This window comes from Dipodomys spectabilis, unplaced genomic scaffold, assembly GCF_019054845.1.
Source record: "Dipodomys spectabilis isolate Male_0828 unplaced genomic scaffold, ASM1905484v1 ptg000096l, whole genome shotgun sequence".
Lineage (NCBI taxonomy): Eukaryota > Metazoa > Chordata > Mammalia > Rodentia > Heteromyidae > Dipodomys > Dipodomys spectabilis.
Genome location: NW_024870773.1, coordinates 3,694,842 through 3,720,216, shown reverse-complemented (window position 1 = coordinate 3,720,216; position 25,375 = coordinate 3,694,842). Strand labels below are relative to the sequence as shown.

General features: G+C 43.2%; 1 protein-coding gene across 1 annotated transcript in view; it reads right to left on the bottom strand.

Annotated features, from left to right (window-relative positions):
* The window catches only part of Mkx (mohawk homeobox), a 65,275-nt gene extending 46,263 nt beyond the window's left edge, over positions 1-19,012 (bottom strand). Inside the window, exons 1-4 of the mRNA XM_042686307.1 lie at positions 18,825-19,012; positions 16,885-17,044; positions 7,698-7,851; positions 6,463-6,795 (exon numbers count right to left, since the gene is read on the bottom strand). Of these exons, the coding sequence (XP_042542241.1) occupies positions 6,463-6,795; positions 7,698-7,851; positions 16,885-17,044; positions 18,825-19,012 (835 nt within the window). The remainder of the gene's footprint in view (positions 1-6,462; positions 6,796-7,697; positions 7,852-16,884; positions 17,045-18,824) is intronic.
* Between the last annotated feature and the right edge of the window lie 6,363 nt (positions 19,013-25,375).

The following is a 25,375-nucleotide window of genomic DNA, read 5'->3' as shown; positions in this document are numbered from 1 at the left end:
AAAATGGCAAAGTATAATATTTTTTGCTAAGAAACAAGAAAGAGACACATCAAAAAGGGAACTAAATAAGAAAATAGTATCCAAAGTAGACTCACTAATCAACAAGATCCCAAAGAGAAACCTAGTGTGTACAATCGACTCACAGACCCTCTTGAGGCCTTATCTGATTTCTTTAATCTATTTCCAAACACAAATCCTGGAATTACCACCACAGGACAATCAGAGGTGACTGTTTACTGGTTCAAAAGGTGTACTGGGTGCCCATGGCTCACACCTGTAATTATAGCTACTCAGAGGAAATCTGAGGATTGAGGTTCAAAGCCATCCTGGGCAGAAAAGTCCATGAGACTTTTTTTGGGGGGAGGGGAGGGTCCGGTTGTGGGGCCTGAACTCTGGGCCTGGGCACTATCCCTCAGCTCTTCAGGTCAAGGCTGGCGCTCTACCACTTGAGCCATAGCACCACTTCCGGCTTTTTTCTTTTTGCTTATGTGATGCTGAGGAATTGAACCCAGGGCCTCATGCATGCAAGGCAAGCGCTCTACCACTGAGCCACCTTCCCAGCCCCATCCATGAGACTTTTATCTCCCATGAACCAGGAGAAAACTGGAAGTGTTCTGTGGCTCAAAGTGGTAGAACACTAGCTTTTAGAAAAAGAACTCAGGGACAGCACTGAGGCCCTGCGTTCAAGTCCTAAGACCCACCAAAAACAAATAAACAAAAGATGTGTTTTAAAAGCTTTCTTCCTTGAGTTCAAGCCCCACGACCGACCAAAAAAAAAAAAAAAAAAAAAGCTTTCTTCCAGTTTATCACATCTACTTCACCAATGAGTAGCCTAGCACACATGTCAGGACTATAGTCAGCCTCCAGCATGGAGGCTTACAAATATTCTATGTGTAAAGCCAGATAATTAATGGTGATTCACGTCTGTAACTCTAGCTACTCAGGAGGTTGAAATGTAAGGATCATGGTTCAAAGCCAGCCTGGCAACAAAGTTCACGAGAGTCTTATCTCCAGTTAACCACTAGAGTGGGAAGCAAAGTTGTGGCGCAGGTGGTAGAGTGCCAGCCTTGAGGGAATTTGCTAAGTGACGGTGCCCAGGCCATGAATTCAAGCCCAGGATAGGCACACAAAAAAAAGAAAAGAAAAAATATTCCTAACAGTCTATGAAAGAATAAAAATGAGAGCATGCCCTGTGCAAAAATGTACTGGTCCTGAGGAGTACTTGTTCCATCTGTCTAGTGTATTTCTCCAGAGAAACTATGCTATTTGCTAATCAATGGTGTGTTGAATTATGAACACACCTAGATTGATACCAATTTAAATTCAGAACTACACAAGAATGCAGAGTGAGGAAGACAGAAACATCTCCCTTTGAGAGCCATTGTTAGCCCGTAAAGAATGATTAGAAATTGCAGTTGAACTTTTCCATCCTCATGTACTTTGTACTTCCTAGTTCTTTCTTCTTTATTAACACCAAATCTCTCTCTCTCTCTCTCTCTCTCTCTCTCTCTCTCTCTCTCTCTCTCTCTCTCTCTCTCCAACCACAGCAGGCAGTCCAAACAGATCCTAGTTTCCAAACATCCCCTGTTCAAAGTAAATAGCTTTTCCTTCTTTCCCTCAAAATCTCCATTTCTTCAGGAACATCAGTCAAGCAGAAGGGAAGCTAGCCTGTTAAATTCATACTAACACAAAAAATAAGCCCCATCTGCCTATATGTGTCAGAGGTGTCTAATTATGCCAGTGTAACAACATGAAGTTTAAATATTCAGCCTCTAGAGAGCAAGTTCCATTTGTGAATTATGTTCTGGCAGCCCGGTGCAGACAATAGCTTCTTCAATGTTCCAGCTACTTGGAAGCTGTTGTTTGTTTTTTTTAGCTGAGAAAACACACACACACACACACACACACACACACACACACACACACGAAGACTTATGCTCAAGCCAAGCAGAAAAGTAGAAGTCTACATATTTTATTTCAAGGCCTGCTTGATTTTTCCCTATCAGTTTACTTCTTAGAAATGTCTGTCTCTTCTACAGAGTCAGTGAACTTGGTCCAAAGACTCAAATGCAGATTAAGTAAGATCTCAGTGAGGGCTCAGTCTGTACAGTAGCATAGATGGTCTCACTTGTAGAAAATGAGGAAGGAGGACAGGAACAGAACAGACATGATGATTGAAGCCCCTATCCTGACATTACACCTCAGATCCACGTAGATGCCAGAGGCTTAGATGTTTATTTCCAAGGAAATTCACTTTATCAAACATCTGAAAATTACTATTTAATCAAACGTGGTGCAAATGGACAGACTGAATGACTGTAATCCCTTGAGTGTTACTGCCCTAAATTGTATTTGGAAGCAAAGGGATTTTGATCAGCTGTGATGTTTATCATAACTCCTGCTGCCAGAAATGTGTCAAGCAGTATTGATTGAGGGCTTACCATACCCTAGCATGAGGCTAACGACTGAAGAGTACATGGGGCTGGGAAGGTGGCTCAGTGGTAGAGCGCTTGCCTTGCATGCATGAGGCCCTGGGTTCGGTTCCTCAGCACCACATAAGCAAAAAAGAAAAAAGCCGGAAGTGGCGCTGTGGCTCAAGTGGTAGAGCGCTAGCCTTGAGCTGAAGAGCTGAGGGACAGCACCCAGGCCCAGAGTTCAGGCCCCAGGACCAGGCCCCCCCCCCCCTAAAAAAAAAAGAAAGAAAGATAGAAAAGACTGAAGAATACAGAGAAGAAAAGAAAGGTCTACGTGAAGTCAGTACACTATGTTTATCTGAGCTGACAGTTCCTAATAATATCCTCAATTAGGATTACTATTTAATAATTCTCCAAAGATTTAATAAATGAAGCAAAATCCAATGATTCACTATCCTTTCACATGCCAACTTTCTTTTTTTTAATTCTTCATATTTAACAGAATGTGCTCTTAGGTAGCAACTTTTGTACTAAACTGGATAGATAAAGTATCTTAGCAAAGATAAATGAACAAATATATACTTAGATATATTCTGTTTAAAAATCATCAGGATAGTTGTATTCATAATTAGGCATGTTGAACTGAAACCCCTTGTATGCTGACAAATAAAAAAATAAATAATTCTTTTAAAACATTTAAAGCTAAAATCTTTCTACTAATAAGCACAGTAAGGGTAAAGGCATGAGCTAATAGCAGGGTTAGAAAGTTTCTATTTTGGTATGGAAAGAAAGTTCTAAATTGAAGGAACTGAAGGAATTCAGCATGAGCCCGAATGCCAAACACAACCATAACAGTTGCTCAGAAAGTATTTCTTAAAGTCTGCTATCTTCTTATTTATGAAAGCATGTCATCTCTAGTACATGTTGTCACGCTGTGTCCCCAGAAGACAAGACACTCATTCATTGTTTGGTCTGAAACTTAACAGGTCATTTTTAGGCCATCATTGGCTTTCTTAATTCTCCATCTCTAAAAATAAAATTTTTAAAAATCCAGACTGTTCTTTTTAAGTTTATACACATGCATGAAAAGAAAAAACCCAAACAGAAGTTTGCATGTCCAAGTTGCTTTCTCATTGGTTGCATAACTTAAAAAAAAGGCTTTTATTTAAAAATAGAACTTGGCAAATAAATAGTCTTTAATATGGACCAAGTGCATTTGGAATGCTTTAATAAAAATAAACAGCCAAGATATTTAACTTTGAAAAGCATCCACTGAAGACAGTCTAATTCTTTCTGACTTCATATTTTGTTGCCTTTGAAAAGAGCATGCATTTTCAGGAGACTCGACATACTGGTACATTCTACAGGTATATGATCGGTTTTCACTTGCAACAGCAAGAAATTTATAAGGAAAATTATTGTTAAATAATCAATTGCCAGTTAACCTGGCTCTACGATTAATTACATTTTTCCCAGAAGACGTTGCTGTTTTCATTTAAACACATCAATATTTACATAATTGTGTCTTTCATTTCCATAATTTTGAACTGTTTTCTATTTCCTACTACTTCATAAATATTGCCTATATTATTTCATAATAATATCACAAAACTATCTTAATTTTGTTTGAGATTAGGATAACATTTACATTTATGAAAACTGAGCAACTTCCTGTAATTCTATATGTTCCAGAAAAATGCATTGAACTCAGGAATTAATTATGTCTTTAAAGATTTGGAAAAAGTTTAAAAATCAGTGGATCGATGAAGTCATGTGTTTTAGACTCAATTTTTCCTGAGTGATTGGTCATTTAAAATATTTCTTAATTATGAATGTGTAATTTATTTGTGTGTTTAATTCCAATTAATTTCATATATACACTTAAATATGGTATACTGTGAATTAATATTACTTTATATATAACATCATTTTTAGTGACTGCATGGGTTGCAATACCTCCTTTGTTATTTCCAACATCCATTTGTGTTCATTTTGCTTGTTAATTTTATTACTGTTTTCAGAGTCTAGTTTTGAGTTAGTTGTTTGTTTTCAGCTTTCCTTTCCACCTTGTTTTAACTTTATTTTTATTCTTCTTTCAGTCATTTGAATGACCTGGTTTGTTTTCCTTTCTCTGAGAAGAAATTCATAAATCTCTGAATGACTCCTAAGTTCTGACCTAAGCTCTCAGCTTAGTTACATGTTAATGTAGTTTCTACTTGCCTGTATGACTTTTACTTCTTCCTAGACCCAGTAAGACTTTCTTATATTTCTGAATATTTGAAGTTTTTTGTTGTATTTTTGTTTTTTTGGCCAGTTGTGGGGTCTGAACTCTGGGCCTAGGCACTGTCTCTCAGTTTTTCAGCTCAAGGCTAGCGCTCTATCACTTGAGCCACAGCGCCACTTCTGGCTTTTTTTTTTCTGCTTATGTGGTGCTCAAACCCAGGACCTCATGCATGCAAGACAAGCACTCTACCACTGAGCCACCTTCCCAGCCTAGTTTGGAGTTTTTAAATATATATAATGTAGAGAATAGACATATAAACAGAAAATGAGGTTGATTTAATTCTCAAAGACTGTGCTGATACTCAGTCTAAGTCTTGATAGATAAAATAATCTTCATTACATTTGTAGACACTTGAAAATGTGGTATCTTGGTAAATAATGTGGATATTCTATTCAATAGTCCATATATAGATTCTTTCCTAAACCTCTATTCTTCACTTACTTGTTATGTTCCTCAGTATCAAGCGATGGAGTATAGAATAGATTGTGTGGTGTCTAACGTCATCAATCATAGCTATTGGTTAATGATTGGTTGTAGTAGAATAGTCATACACGCAGCTGCCTAGAGGGGTGCTTTTCCTGCCTCCCACGCTGGCCCCACTGGACCATTCAGTGGAAGGGTAACTCCAATGTGTTCTTGAACTGGGTTTTCTTATCTATGATTCCATGTGGTTGGACTGAATGCTTCCTGACGTTATTTTCAGATCTAACATTAAAGCCTCATTTTGTTGGTGTTTTCGGAATCCAGCCTCGACTACAACAGATTTAGGTTATACATATCCCTTATTCTAAAGCTACCTGCTCCAGTACTTCTTTGAAGCAAATCTGCCTGGGAGCAGAAGTCAAGAGAGAAGAATTTTTTTCCAACCCGCTATTCCATCAAAATGTTTTAGAGAGGTAGAAACTGAGTCAGTATTTCTGGGGTGAATGTAAAATTTTCAAAGCTATTGCTTTCCAGGAATGAAAGTAAAATTTCCAATGCAATTGAAGCCAGACCTATATTTTCTCTCTCAGAAAAAAAATTGGCACTCATGTGAATTTGTTTTCACTCTGCATTACTATTAGCCATCAAAGTATGTAAGAGAAAAGATGGAATAAATATGAGGTATTTGCATAACTGGCTAGAATCCAGAACATTCTTCCATCATAAGTTATTCCATTAAGTAAAGGCCATATAGCCTCTCTAAACATTGCTGTTATTATGATTAAAATTTGTCATCAAGAATGAAAACTTAAACTGGGTGCCAGTGGCTTACACCTATAATCCTCGATACTCAGGAAGCTGAGATCTGAGGGTCATGGTTCAAAGCCAGCACAAGCAAGAAGGTCTATGAGATGCTTATCTCTGATTAACCACAAAAAGGAAAAAAGTGGAGCTATGGCACAAAATGGTAGAACACTAGCCTTGAGCACAAAAGCTCAGGAAAAATGCATAGGCCCTGAGTTCAAGCCTCAGGACACACACACACACACACACACACACACACAGAATTAAAGCTTATATTTATTATTATGAACATTGAAAATTTCTGCTATCTTTATGATTGTCATCTACTAACATGTCATCAATTAAAAATGAAACTATTATACAACTACTCAAACAATTAAAAAATAACAATAATACATATATTAAGAATTTGAAGAAAAAGCAAAAGCTTTAACACTGAATTATGAGCAACGGATGAATAATCCAATGATTTTTATACCTGCTTTATACAGGATATCACAGTGATTGCAAAACAACAACAAAAAGCCACAGACTTACCTGTGCGATAGACAAAGTTGCCTTCGGTTTCTGATGACGATGGCGACACCAATTCTTCCTCAAATTCGTTGGAGCTAAATGATCCCGAATGGTTTCTTTGCCTTGTTTTTCCCATCATAGCAGTGTTTGTGGCCATGACATGTCTCAAAGAGTCGTTAAGGTAACGGTTCAGCAAGCTGCTCTTGTATTTGGGAGGTGACACGTAGTCCTCCGTGGCCCGAGACTCTGGCCTCCCTCCAGCTTTGATCACTGAACTCTCACTTTTCATCACAGGATGAACAGGAGTACTGTAGCCTCCTTCCTTTATGTGGTTTCTTGGAGGGTTTTCCCCATCTAAGGGGGAAAAAATATACCACTAAGATGTCCTTGAATATATCTTTCCCCAATTGTTGTTATCACACGGATTCATTAAAAATAAATGCAGACAAAGAACACGGAATGTATAAAATTATCATTGATAAACAAGATTACCTTTCAGGCAAAAGAAAGCAGCAATTTCTGTAATCTTTCACTATGTTTTTTTGTTTTGCTTTGTTTTGTTTCCAGCACTGGCATTTGATCTTTAAGGATTTAATGGTTAATGAATTTTTTTTTTTTCGGGTCCGGTCGTGGGGCCTGAACTCTGGGCCTGGACACTGTCCTTCAGCTCTTCAGCTCAAGGCCAGCACTCTACCACTTGAGCCACAGCGCCACTTCCGGCTTTTTTCTTTTTCGCTTATGTGGTGCTGAGGAATCGAACCCAGGGCCGTAGTCATGCAAGGCAAGCGCTCTACCACTGAGCCACCTTCCCAGCCCCTGGTTAATGAATTTGCTTGCTCTGTTAGCAATCTCTCCCTGGAACCACACTTCCAGTACAGCTATTTGCTAACTGAAATGGACAACATTGTCCATTGAGATGGACTTGTGCAGACTTTCTGTCAGGACTGGCTTTGGACCTCAATCCTCCCAATCTCAGTTAATATTTTCATGTTAATGAGTTCCCCAGAAAATGTTTTTTTTCTAACAAGATAAATTTATAAGCAAGAAGAAACAGTCATCATTCTGTTGATAGGCAATATAACATGTAATTCTGTTGGTGTAAATATAGGATTGTCAAAACAGAGTGACCTCATGCAATCTACAGGACAGTTTTGGCATTAGAATATTTTGTAGGGCTCATCTGAAAGCCAGCAACTGAGGAGACTTCCTTCTCACAAAGGCAAAGCAAAGAGAGCAAAAGAAAAGTCTCGACCAACCTTCAGAGCAGGAATCGTCACTGCTTACGCTGAGCCGCTCGGCATTCCCTTGAACATACTTGTTATATAATTTGATTCTTAAAGCCCAACTTAAATCTGGCTGCCGAACAGTATTCTTAAGCCGACGTCTTGCGTTAGCAAACCAATTTGAGACCTAAAACGGTATTTTTTTCATTATGAAAATATTCAAACACGATCTCGTATGCAAGTACTTCCTCATAAATGATGTAAGCCTCTCTCTCCATCTTTGATCATTAGTCTTAGAACATAATGGCTTGAGATTTTCATATTCATTCATTCCTTCAACATGCTAAACACGTACTACATTTCTTTGGAGTTCTTTCTACATCTGGGAAGAAGAAAAATAAAGAGGCCTTATGATTTAAAAAAAAGTTTAGTGAGAAGTCTAGCAAGAGACTTAAGAGAGTACAGACATAACTAATGTAACAATTATAATAATAAAAAAGATGTGTAAGCAAATATAAGGAAGACAGAAAAGCCTTAAGGTATCAAACTGTGTACCCAGGAGAAGGGAAGCACTATTTGAAAAATCAGGCTATAACTTTCTGAGAATGAGGTGATGTGCTTGCTTTGAGGAATGGCTACTCTGAGATGTTAGAATGACATACAGGTAGCCAGGTGCTACATTACTTCACTACTTCAATCCTAGCTGAGATCTGAGGATTACCATGTGAAGTCAGCCTGGCAGGAAAGTCTGTGAGATACTTATCTCCAATTAATCACCAAAAAGCTGGAAGTGAACCCTAGGCTTAACTAGAAGAAAGCTCGCCTCGAGTGAATAAGCTAAGGAATAGCAACCAGGCCCTCCTCAGTTCAAGCCCCAGTACTGGCACACACACACACACACACACACACACACACAGAGGATGCATAGAAAAAGAATAAGCCACCCCTCCCCCCTTTATGTGGCCTCAGATTACTATACTAGTTTGTGTACCAATGTTTTCACTAGAAGTTTCATTTTTTTCTTTCTTTTTTAGGGTTATGCACACTATTCAAGTCATAACTAGTGGATGAAATTGTAGTGAATTATATTTTTTTTAAAAAAGCAAAAGTACATTTTCTTTTTCCTTGTCCCCATGGCTAATGCATGGTAGTTTTCCCATACATAATCAATATTCATCCTAAGCAATAGGAACTGTCCTGTTGACATTTGCCATCCTATCTCACCAGACCCCTCCCCCACCCTAAACCTTATTCTTCCTGAGATTCTCTGCCAGTCAAGCTGAGCATGTCTTCCTATGAATCAGGGGGACTTCTGTCTGTCTTTCCACCCTCCACAGGCAGACAGGATTACTCATGCAACAGATAAATATTATGTAACTGCTGTATTGGTGGCTTTGTCCTCTGCATCCCTAGAAAGACTACTATAAACAATCACCATAAACAAGCAGCTATGAATAACTGCAATACATACATAGTCGTTAAATATGGAGGCACAAAGCACCTAGTCTTCCCTAAGTACATTTCTCTAATTCATGGTCAAAACTTTCATCCAATCCACATAATTGCTAACCAGGAACTTCATACCACTCTTCTTTTTATTTTTTAGTTAAGTTTTTTACTGTGAAAATACTGTACAGAGGGGTTACAGTTACATGAGCACGGTAATGAGTACATTTCCTATCCAGCATTGTTGCCTCCTCCTGTTTTCCCCTTACTATCCTTTCCTCTTAAACTTCTCTACCTCCATTCTGTGCTCTTAAATGGATCTTAAAAAACAGCATCAAGGGGCTGGGAAGGTGGCTCAGTGGTAGAGTGCTTGCCTTGCATGCCTGAGGCCCTAGGTCTGATTCCTCAGCACCACATAAGCAAAAAGAAAAAAGCTGGAAGTGGCGCTGTGGGGTTCAAGTGGTAGAGCGCTAGCCTTGAGCTGAAGAGCTGAGGGACAGTGCCCAGGCCCAGAGTTTAGGCCCCACAACTGGACCCCCCCCCCCAAAAAAAAAGCATCAAATTCAAGTCTGCGTGTATCATTTTTAATCAAATCACTTGATTTCTTTTCTTTTCTGTGTGTTTGTGTGTGTGTGGGCAGAAATGGGGGCTTGAACTCAGGGCTTCATGCTCTTGTTTGATGCTCTACTATTTAAGCCACACCTACACTTCCAGCTTTTGGCTGGTTAACTGAAGATCAAATCTCTTAGATTTGTCTACTCAGGTTAGCTTCAAACCATAATCCCCAGATCTCAGGCTCCTGAGTAGCTAGGATTACAAACCTACATGACTTTTTAATTCATGCTTTAATTAATTTCTTACTTATTTATATATTTTACTTATTTACTTACTTTTCATTACTAGATATTGAACCTGAGGTCTGCTGGCCAAGTCCTCTACTGTTTGAGCTATAGATTTGTTTGCTTTAGTTGTTTTTCAAATAGATTCTTGAATTTCTTATCCTCCCCACCCTCACCCGCTCCCCCAATCAGCCTCAGACTGTGATCCTTTTTCCTGCACTTCACAAGTCTTTAGTGTTACAAACATACCAGCATTTTTATTGAGATGGGATCTCACTAACTTTTTTTTGCCCAGGTAGGTCTTGAACAGAAATCCTCCCACCCTCTGCTTCTGAGCAGTTGGGATTACAGGTGTGAACCATTGCACTCATCACTACTTATTGAGCTTTTTCCGATTCTCACTCAGGACCTATAATTGTCATTTAACGTTTCGGAACTTCAGATCTTTCAACCAATAGCTGGAGGTGTAGCTCAATGACAAAGCAAGGTGGCATGGCATGTGCAAGGTTATTTTGATTCTCAAGGCTAGTTTCTGATATCGTTGCCACCTGTAAGAACTAAAACCTGGGAACACAGCTCCAGCTGTCACGTATCAGTGGTAAGCCCCTTAAGGCTGGTACTCCGTTCTTGCCATTGCTTGCTCTAGCAGTCAGATTGCGGTATGCTCTCTTTGTTCCTTTCACAGCTCGGACAGCTGCAATTTCCCCTATGTCAGTATTACTCATATTTCATAGAAATCCATCTCTAAGACACTTTTTTATATCCCTAAGTAATTGTATAGAGGGGTTTCAATTCAGCATGCCAGTTTATGAGTACAACGCGTCTTGATCAGTGTCATCCCTTTTCATCATTTCTCCATCTCTTCTAACCCCCATTTGACCCCTCAAATTACTTAGCTCCATTTTCACATATGTACATTGAATATTATCCCAGTCTTTTTTTCTTGCTTCCTTGAGTAAATAGCATATAATTCAGATGGAATTAGCTAAATCTTAACTAATCTTAAGTGTACCTAGCTTACACTGTACCCACATAATAATACAGTGTAAAACCTAAGTTGCCTAACAATGTTTATGTAATGAAAACAGAATTGTCTTCTAACCTAGAAAGCATGAGACTACTACAGTCGTGATGTATAAAAATGGGAGACCTTTAAATGTCATAGGGGATTAATTAACCTTTCATAAACAGGGGTCATATCCTTTTCAATGTTTTATATACTCAGAGTTCTTAGCATATTAAAATAGAAACCTATGAGGAGATTTTTCCAAAAGAGGTTTGTTGATATCTACCACAGCCTATTTTTAAACTAATTTCATAAATTAGACTGACAACCACTCTGCTAATATATCTACACTGCCAGTATTGTATTGCCAAAAGTGTACCGTACAACCCAACACCTGGATACAGTCTGAGGCACTTATTAATTGATTGCTTTTTTATTTTAATTTTGGTGTGCTGGTACTGGGGCTTGAACTCAGCATCTAAATACTGTCCCTGAGCTTTTTTGCTTATGGGTGGTTGGTGATCTACCCACAGCTATACTTCCAACTTTTTAATGGTTAACAATAGATAAGTGTCTCACAAGACTTTCTTGCTTAGGCTAGCTTTGAACTGCAACCTCAGATCTCCGCCTCAATCTGAGGCTTTTAATATCTACTTGCACAGCACCCAGCAAGCAGCAGCAAACAAATCGCTGGTTAATTAATTTGCATAACTTATTTTTGCATAGTTTTCTGATTGATTAATGCAAACTCCATATCACACTGATGGTAAAAATACCAGTTCAAGTTTTCCCTTTTATCTACTATGGATTCCTTCAAGGTGTCCTTCATCTTCTCTTCAAATTGAATTTTGTACAAAAAAAGGCCTTCTTACCAAAGACAGAACCCCACGTTAATGGCAAGTTAAATGCTTTGAAAACTGTACATTTTATGGTGGCTATTTAAACTACTAAATATCTAGAAGTTGGAAGAAATACTAGATAATTTTCATACAACTTAAACCTAAGTGTGTACATTCATCATATTGAGAGAACAATCGTTAAATTTATAATGAATCCAAAATAATAAGCCAACATCTGTCCAATATACAGAATTAACAAACGTATTCTGGATTATTCAGCTGAAATATTGACTACTTCATTTCTATACTAAGTAGAATAACACTCGATTAATGTCTAAAAGCCCATCTGAGACTCTGTTGAACATTTAACAGATGTATGAATGAAGCCTTGCTATTGTTAAAGATATACTTATTCAGCAGGAGTACTTAATGCTCAGATGTAACAAAGCTATCTCTACATAGGGGTAGCAATCTTGTAACACTTTCATTTTGGCCAAAAGCTACAAGGCCAGCAGCACAAGGCACAGTAGTTTAGAGTTTCTTTTACAGGAAGAGGAAATACTAACTCCAGTCATTAATTCTTGGTAAGCTGCATATCTTGGAGTAACACAAAGCTCCAATCTTATACTGTAGTGTGTTATTGCACAGCAAAGTCATTTCTATTTGTTTGACATTTGTAATGTTTGAACAATGGTCAATAGAAATCAAACACAACAGAATATGTTGGTTGGTCAGTTAAAAATCAAAGCAGAGCCGGATCTGGTGGCTTATGCCTGTAATCCTCGCTACTCAGGAGGCTGAGATCTTAGAATGGCAATTTGAAGCCAGCCTGAGCAGCAAAGACCATGAGACTTTTTTCTCCAATTAACCACCCCAAATGCCAGAAGTAAATCTGTGACTCAAGTGATAGAACACTAGTCTTGAGTAAAGAAAGCTCAGGGATAGTGCTCATGCTCTGAGTTCAAGCCCCAGGGCCTGCATACGCGTGCACATACAGGCACATGCACACACACACATGAATGTACGTACACACAATTAGTCAAAGTATGCACATACACGAACCAACTCCCTGTTAATTTGATTAAAAATACTCATTATTTCTTTAAGAAAACGTCAGATTGGTAATGCAAAGGAGAGTTACACATACTTCTAATAAATTAGGACATACTCCCAAGTCAAATAACAGAAATAAGTAAAAGCTGTATAACATTTCCCTTGGTTTCATTTTCCAGGGAGACAAAAAGAAGGTGTTGATTAATGTCTATAGAGTTTGTATTTGCCAGAAAAAAATAGCTTTCAAAGTTATAAAAAAACAAAACCATTTTTTTGTTTCTAGGCTTCATGGGATGGTTTCCACCCTTCGCATTTCTAGCAAAGGAAGGTCAAATTACCTTGTATGCAAAATCTGAGACATAACCACAAGGAAAATGTGAAGTGTAAAAGAAATTCCCCAAATATAAGGTATTTTCGTACTGCAGTTGAGAAATAAAACAGTTGCACTGACAACTTGTTCATCTAAACCATGAGGAATAGGAGTTAGGAATACTGCAGTCAACAAGAAATGCCTGGACAGAAATAAATGAAGGAATCCTTATTTATCTACAGACATCGATCTATGACATACATTCAGACCTTTTGAAACTAAAATGAGCTATACTTGTGTCTGGTTTTATGGAACTATCAGCCAGCATGAAACATAAACTATTTTCTGCCTATTCCCTACAATATAATGGGTTTTCAAACTAGAACACTTCAGGGTGCAAGCATTCTTCAGTTGATAGGCATCCTGGAACTTATGTGGTGATTTTCCTGCTATTATACAAAACAAAGCTACTGTCTCTACAAATATGTATGGGTAGTTCACCATATGGAAAGCACCAGGCCATGGGTTAAATCCCGTGCATCACACACGATTGCTTGCTCTAGAAGTCTGACTCCATAGGAGAAGCTGATTCACAGGGAGAATCTGACTCATTAATTTCCAGGGATCAAAAGCTTTACTTAGATCACAGCTTTATATATTTTCCCCAGAAGTAAAAAATATTTCCATAATTTATGCAATGTTCCATACAGCTAGAATTTGCTTTGGATGTCTAATTTATGTTTGACTTTTACAAACTTCTATATTTCAAAATGTGTGCATATAGGTACATATACCATACGTATATTTTTTTTACATAGACATACCATTGTGCATAATTAGTTGAAAATAACTGGATTAGATGTAATTGCCTTAGATATCCTATATGTATTCCAAATCTTTTTCCATTTATCATGTAAAAGTTTACGAAATCAATTTCATTTACAGTAAAATTTGGAAATAATTGTTACACATGTTTCACTTTTATATTAGTAGTATCATAATCTTCATCTCATTAAAAATTAGGTATCATACGTGTTTTTATCTTGTGAGAACTAATGTCACAGGAAGAAAATAAGTTTGAATAAAATTCACATAAATTAGAAAAATGAAATAACTTTATTTTTTTTCCAGGGCTGAGAACCGAACCCAGGGCCTTGCACGTGCCAGGCAGGCGCCCTTCCGCTGGGCTAAACCCCCAGCCCCTGAAATAACTTTAATAAGCCATAAATGCTAAAGCATCTCATTTGCATTCAAAGTTAATTCTTTTTTTTTGTTTGTTTGGGTTTTGGTTTTTTTTTGGGTCCAGTCATGGGGCCTGAACTCTGGGCCTGGGCGCTGTCCCTCAGCTCTTCAGCTCAAGGCTAGTGCTCTACTACTTGAGCCACAGTGTCACTTCCGCATTTATTCTTTTTGCTTATGTGGTGCTAAGGAATCGAACCCAGGGCCTCATGCATGCAAGGCAAGCGCTCTACCACTGAGCCACCTTCCCAGCCCCTCAAAGTTAATTCTGTATTGAAATGTTAGCTACTTGTATTTGTAGCTCAATAAAACTACTGCATGAAAATTTACATATCTCAGGTTGGTGGTAGAGTGCCAGCCACGCAAGCTCCAGGCTTTGAATTCAAACTCCAATACCACCCAAAAGAAAAACACAATTTATGTCTCTCCTCATAACAAGTGCTACTTTCCATAATTTTTAAGTGTTCTAAAATATGCCAATTTTTGCTTTATGTATAAACATGTCAAGCATTAAATATAAAACCATATAATCAACTAAAATAATGTAATGTTTTGTTGGTGACATCATTGTTAAATATTCAAATAACCCTATAAATTAGTATGTGTTAAAAATAAATAGCATGCCTGTTTTAACTGAAATTGAGGGTTATGCATTTATTTTCATGTCAAATTTTCCTAATTGTAGTAATTTATTTAGCAACAACATAGGTAAATCATTGCAAAACTCATAGCTTTATGTTAAGCAGATATAAAACCAAGCTCCTTACTATAACTAATGAGGTGTACAAAATTTCATAAATGCAATAATTTGTGCAACTAACTGTAATGTATATTTCTGAAATTTCTACTGCAATATATAAAATATCCAGCCCACCCTGCTCCTTCTCTTTTTTAAATCTATCTCTTCTGCCACATGTATAAAAGTTCATATCACCAGACTTATTAATGAACACTGTGGTATAATGGAGAAAGCACTAGGTTGGGAATTACATTATTATAATAATTATTATTTGTTTTTATTTCCAGGCCTACCTCTCCCCTTTCCATTTACCTTGGTTATATCATTAGTAAAGTGCCAATAATAACTGATATACATCACCAAGTTTGGAAAATATCAAATAAAATCATGATCAAAGAAGTTAGAGCTTGTGATTCTAGCTACCAAGGAAGCTGAGATCTAAGGATCATGATTCAGAGCAAGACTAAGCAGGGAAGTCCTGAGACTTTTATCCCCAATTAAGTATCAAAAAAGCCATAAGTGGAACTGTGGCTCAAGTGATAGATCACTATTCTTGAGCAAAAAAGCTTAGGGACATTGCCCAGACCTTGAGTTAAAACCCCAAGATGGGCACACATGAAAACGTTAAATACAGTGTGTGTTCATTAGGGAAGAAGCAAGATTGTGTCATCATTCCACACTAGACAATGTGACCCAACCATTTGAGATCTGAATCCTGTCTCCTGCCCAGTACCACAACAGAAGCTGTGGTTACTTACAACTAATAGTATTTTTTTTTTAATTTTCCTTTCTTTTTCTGTTCTTTCTGCATAAAAAAAAAAAAAAAAAACACTTCTACTGTGCACCCGTGGCTCATGTCTATAACCCTAGCTACTCATGAAGCTGAGATCAGAGGATCATAATAGACAGCCAGAGCAGGAAAGTCTATAATTCTCTTCTCTCCAAAAAGCCAGAAGTGGACCTATGGCTCAAGTGGCAGAGTGCCAACCTTGAGCAAAAAAGCTAGACCACACTCAGGTCTTGAGTTCAAGCCCCAATTAGTGAGAACACGCATGCACACACGTGAGTGAACACACCTACACACACACACACACACACACACACACACACCCTACCTTTCCATCTTCCCATTTATCAATGATGGTAACTTTGAATGTTATTCTGTACTTGAGCTTTAATGTAGGCTTTCAATATGTCACGTTATGGTGGAATAGTTTTCTCTAACTTTTTGAAAGGGAGGTGTAGAGCCAGCAGCTTTAGCATTACCTGAGAGCTTGTTATACTTGTTAAATGCACATGATTGACCCTACTTCATATTTACTGAATCAAGACTTCTGGGGGTGTTTTCACAAGCTCTGCAGGCGATTCTGGTGTAGCCCGAAGTTTGAAATCCATGAGGGGACTTATCATCTGTGTCCATCCTGCCTCGTTCCTGAATCCCCATCCCCAGCTACATCCTGCCTTCTTCACATTCCACCCCTAAAGACACAACTTGCAATTCCTCCTGGCTGGATCATCTGCATTGAAATGACAGCTAGGGATGAGAGGAAATTCGGACACTTCCCCCCTCCCCCCCCCCCCCCAGCAGAATTCTGCACCTGCCCCTTGCCAGCATCCCGAGCCAGAGCCTTCTGGCCCCGCCTCTCGGTTCTCTCCTTCCCCAGGGACTGGGGGAGGGGGGTCACCTGTTCGACCACACCCCCCCCCCCCACGAAGTGCGCCTGGGAGCCCGCGGGGCCTCCTGATTACCTGCACTAGCGTCATCTGCGAGCCGAGGGCCAAGAGGATCTTCTCGGTCTTGGTGGGGTACGGGTTGTCACGGTGCTTATAAAGCCACTGCTTGAGGGGCCGCGCCATGTCTTGCAGTGCCTGTCTCTTGTGCCTCACCTTTCCGCCATTCTGCCGGGCCCTGGGACACGGGGAGAAGAGGAGGCCAGGGTGAGAGATGGTCTAGAGGGTGAAGGTCGGGACCCTCTATGCCAGGGCACATTTCTGGGGTTGCAATCTAGAGCAAGGGAGGGATTGATCACCAAGTCCCTCTTGCATCCTTTCCCCCCCCCACCCCAGGGGCTTCTAGCTCCGCAGGGCGCCCCATCCCCAACCAGCCAGAGGTTGGGCCAAACCAGTGAGGGGGCCCCACAGTTTCTGGGTGTGTGTGGGGGGGGGAACATCATTTTCTAAGTGTCTCTGAAATTGTCTGCGTGTCGTAAGTCACTGCAGGATGCTAGGTTTATCATGAGCAGCGGGGGACACCATGAACTCGGTCACTGAAAACTTGTAGGAGAGGGAAGTTCAATGGTTTGAAAGAAATGGTTAATCAACCTGCAAGTGTGGGTAGCAAGGTTAATGGTAAGCCTTTCAGCGCCAGCTGACACCCCGCGCAACCACGGTCTGCAGAGCGGGGTTGGGTTGGCCGCCTCTCCAACGTGCTTTCAGGGAATTCCAATGTGGCACCCTAAGCTTCCAGCTGTGGGTGCACAGGGAAAGGTCACCCGCTAAACGACAGGAATAAAGCAAGAGATGACAGCCACTCCAGCTGCCCCCTCCCCGGCTTAATCCTTCCATCTTCTGGACAACGAGGACATTTTCCAAAGGAAAGGTTTGTGGCAGAGCACAGGCCTTTAAAAAAAAAACCACTAGGAGCCTTTTCCCTGCGAAGCGAGAGTTAAAGTGATGAAAGTTCTGTGTCATCGGGTAAAGTTAAAAGATCCAGGAAACTTGAAGGTGGCTGAAGCATCCTTAAGCCTGGAGCCCAAGCCTCGGGTGCTGCGCTCCCGCGAGGCTCCGGGAGGTGTCGCCCGCTGCCGCCCGCGCTCCCCTGTGCATCCCGAAGCTGGCGCGCCTGCGCCGCTGCCTGCGGGACTTCTGTGTCTTTAAACCCTTTGAAATGCAATTCCAGCCGAACCAAGTGGCAGTAGCATTTTAACGAAACCCAATCTCTATTTTACAAACCAGCTACTCCGCAGAACAAGCAGCTGATGCAATCTTTCAGGTGGAAGCGGCCAGGACGGCCGTCCCTCCCCTCCCCTCCCCCCAAGGACACATCAGAACCGACCGGGTCACCGACTGCCCTTTACCTCCCGGAGCCTGGGCAGATGGCCACTGGCGAGCTCCTGCCCCACAGCCAGCTCCCCCAACCCTATTAAGCCGAATGCCGAGCCGGCGGGTCCGCGGCCTACCCCTCCGGGCTCGCCGCGGGCCTCGCCGAACTGCGCGCGCGCCCAGGATAGACACGGAGCGGGATCCGACCTTTCCAAACACCCTAGTCCCAGACCGATAGATAGATCCGTGAGGCCACGACCAGGGTCTCGTCTCTGATGAGAAAGAAGCAGCCACCCCCCCCCCCCCCCCCCCGCCTCCCGAGGCCTGAGCTGGGCATCTCCAAGTAGGGCTCTCTGCCCGGTTCCAACGCATCCCGCTCGGACGGACAAGAAACTACCTAAGATTCAGGTAGCGGAGCACCTAGCGGCAGTTTCAACTCCCCCTGTTCCCAACAAGCCTCTTTGAGACCAATCCCGTGTTTTAGAAAGCCAGACCCTTAAAGCGAGGACGCGTGAGCCTGGAGGTGGGGATCTGTCCTTTTGCGGGCACTCGGGACTCCCAACCTTCAGGTCCTCGTGCCCATGGGCTCCCCGCGCCCTCCACCCATCGGCTGCAGGCGGGCAGGGCTCCCAGGAGAGTGCGCTCACCCGGTCCTCCGGTGTCTCAGGCCCAGGTTGTCCTTCAGGGGGCGGCCGTCGGGAATACCCACCTCGGGGCGGGTATGGGGGCTGTCTAAGACACCGCCAAAGGCCCGGCCGCCCCGCTCCCGCTCCTGAGCGCTCCGATCTTCAAACAGCACCGCGCCGCTGAGCTTGTTGAAGACGATGGTGTTCATGGTGCGGGCTGGCGGGGATGCGCCGCGCGGCCGCAGCGCCTCGGGGCCGGGCCGCCGGGAGCTCCGTGGCAGGGCTCGGGTTCTAGGAGATGAAGGTGCATCACGTTACTCGCTGACACGGCTCAGGTTCCTGCAGGTCCCCCGCGCCCTGGACTTGGCAGGGACGCGGGGCTGCAGAGCCGAGGGGCGGAGCAGAACCGTGGCTTCCGAACCAGGGAACGCCCGACTTGTCCCCACCTGGTCGACCGCATGCATCCACCACCGACACCACCATCCACACACTAAAGAGCCCAGGTGGATCGCTGCCCTTTTTGTTGCCCAGGCGATCAAGTTCCCACCCCCTACCTCCTGGAACTTCAACCAGGAATAATTACGCACAGAAGCAAAGGAAAACACCAAACAAAGCTCCCGGTCTCCGGGAGAGGCATGCTTGAGATCGCCTAGCCGGAGAGGCAATAACCGGCGTGCGCTCTTCAATTAAAACAGAAGGCTTTGGGCCGTCGGGAAGGATTGGAGGGAAGGGCAGATTTGGGGGTAATAGGGACAAGAGTATCCACAGCCCCCAATTAATGAGTCCCAGTCCTGGGGTTCCAGAGATGATCTTCTTCTTCCTTTCCTCCTCCTCCTCCTCCTCCTCCTCCTCCTCCTCCTCCTCCTCCTCCTCCTCCTCCTCCTCCTCCTCCTCCTCCTCCTCCTCCTCCTCCTCCTCCTCCTCCTCCTCCTCCTCCTCCTCCTCTTCTTCTTCTTTTCTTCTTCTTCTGTCTTCGTCTTCTTCTTCTCAGACCTGGATGATTTGCCTGAGACCTCCCGAGTCTTTCGGGGCTAAATGCGTCCGGGTTAGGGCAAGAGCAAGGAAAATTAGGAATGGACTAGGTGACTGGAGTTAACTGGCCGACAGGTACAATGCACTTCATTCCTGTACCAATCATCCTATCTACTTCAAGCCCCCTTCTGAGCTCTCAGAGTCCTGGCAGGTCCAAAAGGGGGCTTCCCCGCCCCTTCCCCCCCACCCCACCCCCCCGCCAGGTTCCCAGGGATTAGTGTCAGCAGTGTTGTGCTCTTCTGCAGTGCGGGTGCAAGCCCCGATCTCAAGTCCCATTTCAGGGTTTATAAGGTATGGAAAGTCTAAGGCAGGAGGCAGTGCTGTCCACACTGCAGACTGCGGCTGCTCAGGTTGGAAACGCCTGCAGTTTTCCCCAGAGTGGTGACAAACGCGGTCGTCCGTGCGCCACGTGCGGACGTAAGGAACCTGCCCCAGCGCGGCCGTGGAGCACCTGCCTGGTGGCCCTCCCCATCTCCCTACTAAACACCCGGCAGCTCGTTTTTCCTCTCCCAGTCTTGCCAGGTGGCACGGGCTACCGCCTCCTTACACACACACACACACACACACACACACACACACACACACACCACCGAATGCCAACGCCCCCAGCCACGCCCTCCGGCCACCGCAGCAGGGACCACGCGCGACCTTTAGGGTCGTGGCCACAGCGACTAAACGACGTCCCAAGTCGAATGGATGGTAAAACTCAGACCTCTGCCTAGGACCGAATGCTCCCGCGCTGAGACAGGTAGGTGCCCGGAGTGTGACCACAGCCACGTGGATAAGTGTCAAAGCAAATGTCCGTGCCTGCTGCCCCAGTGGAATAGTCCTGTTTTCTTTTGAAATCAGAGCGCTCGGTGATTTGCATTCGCGCTTGCTCTACTTGTACAAGACCTCCTTCTCCTGGTCCCAGCCCCGACCTGCTGCGTGACCTAGGATCCTTTTCCTAGCGCGGTCACGCGAGGTTTGCCATCTCAGATCTCTCCTACACGGATGGCGGGGACACTCCCGGGATGGCCAGCGCGGGGACCGGAGGTGGCACGGGTCCAAGAGTTTGGGATCGTTGCAGCACGCTGGGGACCCTGTCATCCGCGGTTCCTTCGTCCAGTCTGGACTCCCTCGAGGGGTCCCCAGTGCGTCTATTCTCACTTTAGTGCGCCCTGACTTACCCCGATTCACTCCAAACTGCGCCAAGGAGCCTACTCCGCGTCCCGCCCAACGCCTATGAGTAATTGTAAAGCAAAGGACCGGCCCTAGCCTCTGTGTAGACTCCCCCCCTTCCCCCCCCCCCGCCCCGGGCCAGCCTTGGACGCCAAAGAATCGATCGTCTCCCTACTGGACCTCGGGAAAAGGTGGGGGGCGGGAAGGAAGAGCCAGGGGGAGCAGAGGAAGCAAGCCTCTGCTGGGCAGAGGAAGCAAGCCGCTCAGAAAGCCAGAGCGAGTCTCGCGGACCCCTCCCCGAGGCCGCGGCGACGCGGGGGCCGTACCTGTGGCGGCGGGGCCCGCGGCGGGCGGCTGGGCGGCTGGCTGTCCCGCCCCGAGGCTAGGCGCACTCCCATCCCCGCCGCATGTTCTCCGCGCGGGCTCCTGCGCGTTCCCCGTCGCCACCGCCGGCGGCTCGGCTTTATTTACCCAGACGGGCGTGCGGGGCCCGGGAACAGGGATAGCCAGGCCTTCTCATGTTTCCTGGCTGCCCAGCCCAGCCGGCGAACATCCTGCCGGCGCCGTATCCATGTTCCCGGGCGGGAGGAGAGGAAGCGCCCGCGCCCGTCGGCTCCGGGAGCTGCCGTTAACCCCCTCGCAGAGCAGTCGCCGCCGGGGACTCGCTGGAGAGCTCCCCGGCCCCGCCGAGTCCTCCCCGGCCGGGCGCAGCTCCCAGATCCTTTGGCCTCACCCAAGCCCCGCAAACGGGGCTATTTCCTTCGCACTTAGCGGCGAAATTGGAGACGGCCGCCGGGAGCTCTGGGCTCCGACTCCGGGAGCCGAGAGGCTGCCGTGCAAATCCGGTGTCTTAGCTGAACAGAGCGCCGGAAATCTCACCACGCGTGGCTAGGCGGGAGAGGCCACTGGGCCGCGCCCTAGATTTTCCTCCCGGTTAGCTGGAGTGGCGTTAGAGCACTACCACGGCCGAGCCTTAGGACTAGAGATGCTCGCATCCCCCGGAGCCTCTTTTCAGGGTGTCACGGGGTTTCGGTGGTCCGGTCTCGGTCAATGCCACGCATACACGCACCTACTGGGATTAGTGCAGAAGAGATTGCATTCGCTCCACAGCATGGAGATGCGGGGAGGCAAAGATGGGGGACCAAGCGAGCCTCAAGCTCCCAAAGCTGCGGGGATCCACGTGTAGAAGCCATGGAACTTCGGGGGTCAGCGATCTGCACGCACCGAAGGAACTTGGAAGAATCTGGAGTTGGGAATCTAGGGCCCAAAGAAGAGAAGGCTCTATCCCAGTCTCTTACGGGTGATACCTTGCTACCCACCAAATATGCGCGGCTTAGGTGTTAACTGGAGAATTTCTGGAGATTGAGAAGATCCCCAAGGCGCCTACCACCAAGCCGCCAGCGCTCCTTGCTCTGGGCCCTGAGGCCCTGCCTGTCACCTTTCGTGTGTGTGTGTGTGTGTGTGTGTGTGTGTGTGTGTGTGTGTTTTAAGAGCGAAAGTAGATTTTCTCAAACCTGAACGCATAGCATCATTTGTTCTTTTTCTCCTCTAAAGATGACTGATCAGCACTGGGAGTAATGACCCACCTTAAAAAAAAATCAACTTTATTTATATGTAATCTGGACGTGATTTAAAATATGTACTCAACGCTGTGAATTCCAGGACTAGTCATATTCTCCAATTTCTAAATCTACTATTTTCCCCAAATTGTTTGATCGCAAACCAAGCAGGGGCACAGAAGGAGAGCACGTTTTACACTTTTGCGCACAGACACGGACTATCCTGTGACCACATTCTCCTTTGCAGAACTCGCTTGTGTTTCCTGTCTAGAGCTGCAAGTGTGGATGAGTTCAGGGCAAGCTTCAGACTTCGCAGTAAAGACAGGATCACGTCATACAGTTTTAGCCACTGATTTTCAGTTAAGTGAGTTTCAAAACAGAAGCAGGTCTGACAATTCCTAGCAGGAAAGAGTCCCATACTCTTGTAGCCCTTATGAACGACATCACCAGACTTCATAGTGAAATCAGCTGTCTCACACAGGTCTGACAGATTTTGATGAAATGACCCAGGTAGTACACAACAAACTATGTATGTAGATGCGTGCGGTTTCATAATATTCTATTTGTGTCAAACATTAATTGTGTTAAACACAAATAAATTGTGTTAGTAATTCACAGCACTGAAAGTAATTTTAATGTACTCAGACGTTGGAGATATCTTGAAATGTAAGCTGATTTTCATACGGCCTGAAATAAAACATAAAGCAAAAATCTGCAAAAAGAATCCTGCAATATTCTGCTGTCAGAATATTGCATACTTGAGTGTGTTTTCATATGCAGCCATTAAAAAGATAACTAATATATATTTTCCTTAGGCTGTAGTTGAATGATTAGAATGCATTTTAAAATGAAAGCAGTGGAGAGTCCATTTTATAAATGACACGGCATGAGGAATCCTCTTCTAATATCCAAATGGGCATTTATTATGTGACAGATCTAAATTTTATTTTTCCCAGTTTCATCCTCAATGCAAGAGGGAAGTTTCTTTTTTACCCACAGTTCAAATACATTTGTTATTATTCCCAAATTTACCTTTGTTCTAAATTGAATTTTTCTCAACTTCATATGCTGTATTTCAGTCTCAGTCTATGAAACACTATATTGTATGAAGTTGGAAAACTCTGATCCCTAATTCTGGTAAGCTTTCTGTTGGTTTAGCCTGAATTTGCTAAAGTGTAAAATGAAGACAATAAGTTTTCCATGAACTTGCCTTACGTTATTATTGTGGTAATTTTTTGTTTTTTGAAAGATGTTAAAAAAAAACAGTTGGCAGAAATTGTAATCTATTGTCTTGATTTAGAGCATAGCATACATGCTATTTTTACTTTATAGTATAAAGAAAAACAAAGTTTCAGTTTTAGCATATTGATTTTTTTAACCAAGGTATCCTGACAGTTCAGAGTAAATATTAGTCCCAAAATGTTTGAAAATAATGAGTGATTTTCAACATCCTTTCCCAGTAATTGCTTATATACAGGTACTGTCAAAATGCTATACTATGTGAGTTTTTGCTCAAAGGTTATACAATGATAAATTCATGGACAATTAACAGGATCACTTCTCACTTAGCCAGTTTAACTTTTAGTGTCATATGTACTGGAATGTGTAAGTCCAACAAAGTGAGTATAGTCAAAGGCACAGAAACATAGTAAGCAAGCTAGTAGGATGGGTGACCCAAAATTATCTCACTAGGCTTTGCTTATAACTTAATGTAGTTGCACAAGTAGGGCCTTCTATAAGAGTGCATGTTTTCCATAGATTAACTCAAAAAACACAGTACAGATGGAAGTCCATCCAGGCCACCTCTACTCAGTCATGTTGTGCAGAGAAAGCCACCAAGAGACACCCCCCCTCCATGGGATATAAATCCTTGTGACTGTTTTCCATGCACTCACATACATGACTATAAACAACAAATTGTAGTTTTGCTTTATGAGTTTAAGTAAATATGATCATACTGTATATAACTGTACACACACAGTATTATACTAAGCTTTCTCATCCCGTGAAAAACGGTAACTCTGCTTTTGATTGTTGTATAATGTTCTCCCATCGGTTTAATCATTTCTCCATCAATACTTCCCTTTTCAATTCTTACTCATTTAGACTTTTTTTTTTTCTTGTGTCCATCCTGGGGCTTGAACTCAGAGCTCAGGTGTTGTCCCTGGGCTTTTGATTCAAGGTTAATGCTCTACCACTTAAGTCATAGCTTCACTTCTGGTTTTTTCCCTGATAGTTGATTGGAGATAAGCATCATACAGACTTTTCTGCCCAGGGTAGTTGTATACCATGATCCTTAGATCTCAGCCTCCTGAGTAGCTAGGATGACAGTCATGAGCCATCAGTGCCTGGCTTATTAATATGAACTTATTAAACCTCCTTGTATAGGATTTTTTCTAAGGACAGTATTTATCTAAGGACAATTACATAGAATTGCCGAGTTGAATAAAACTTGGTATTTAAATTTTTTAAGATACTTCCAAACTTCCATTCAGCCTTCACCCCCATTGATAAATGCATTTCCTCACACCCATTGCACGTGTTCAGTATTTGTGTTTGCCCAGATGAGTGAGTAGAATAATGCCTCATGGAGAACATATTCCTTTATGAGGCACTTGTATTTCTTTTTTGGGGAGGGGGGTGGTCCGGTTGTGGGGCCTGAACTCTGGGCCTGGGCGCTGTCCCTCAGCTCTTCAGCTTAAGACTAGCGCTCTACCACTTGAGCCACAGCACCACTTCCGGCTTTTTTCTTTTTGCTTATGTGGTGCCTAGGAATTGATCCCAGGGCCTCAGGCATGCAAGGCAAGCGCTCTACCACTG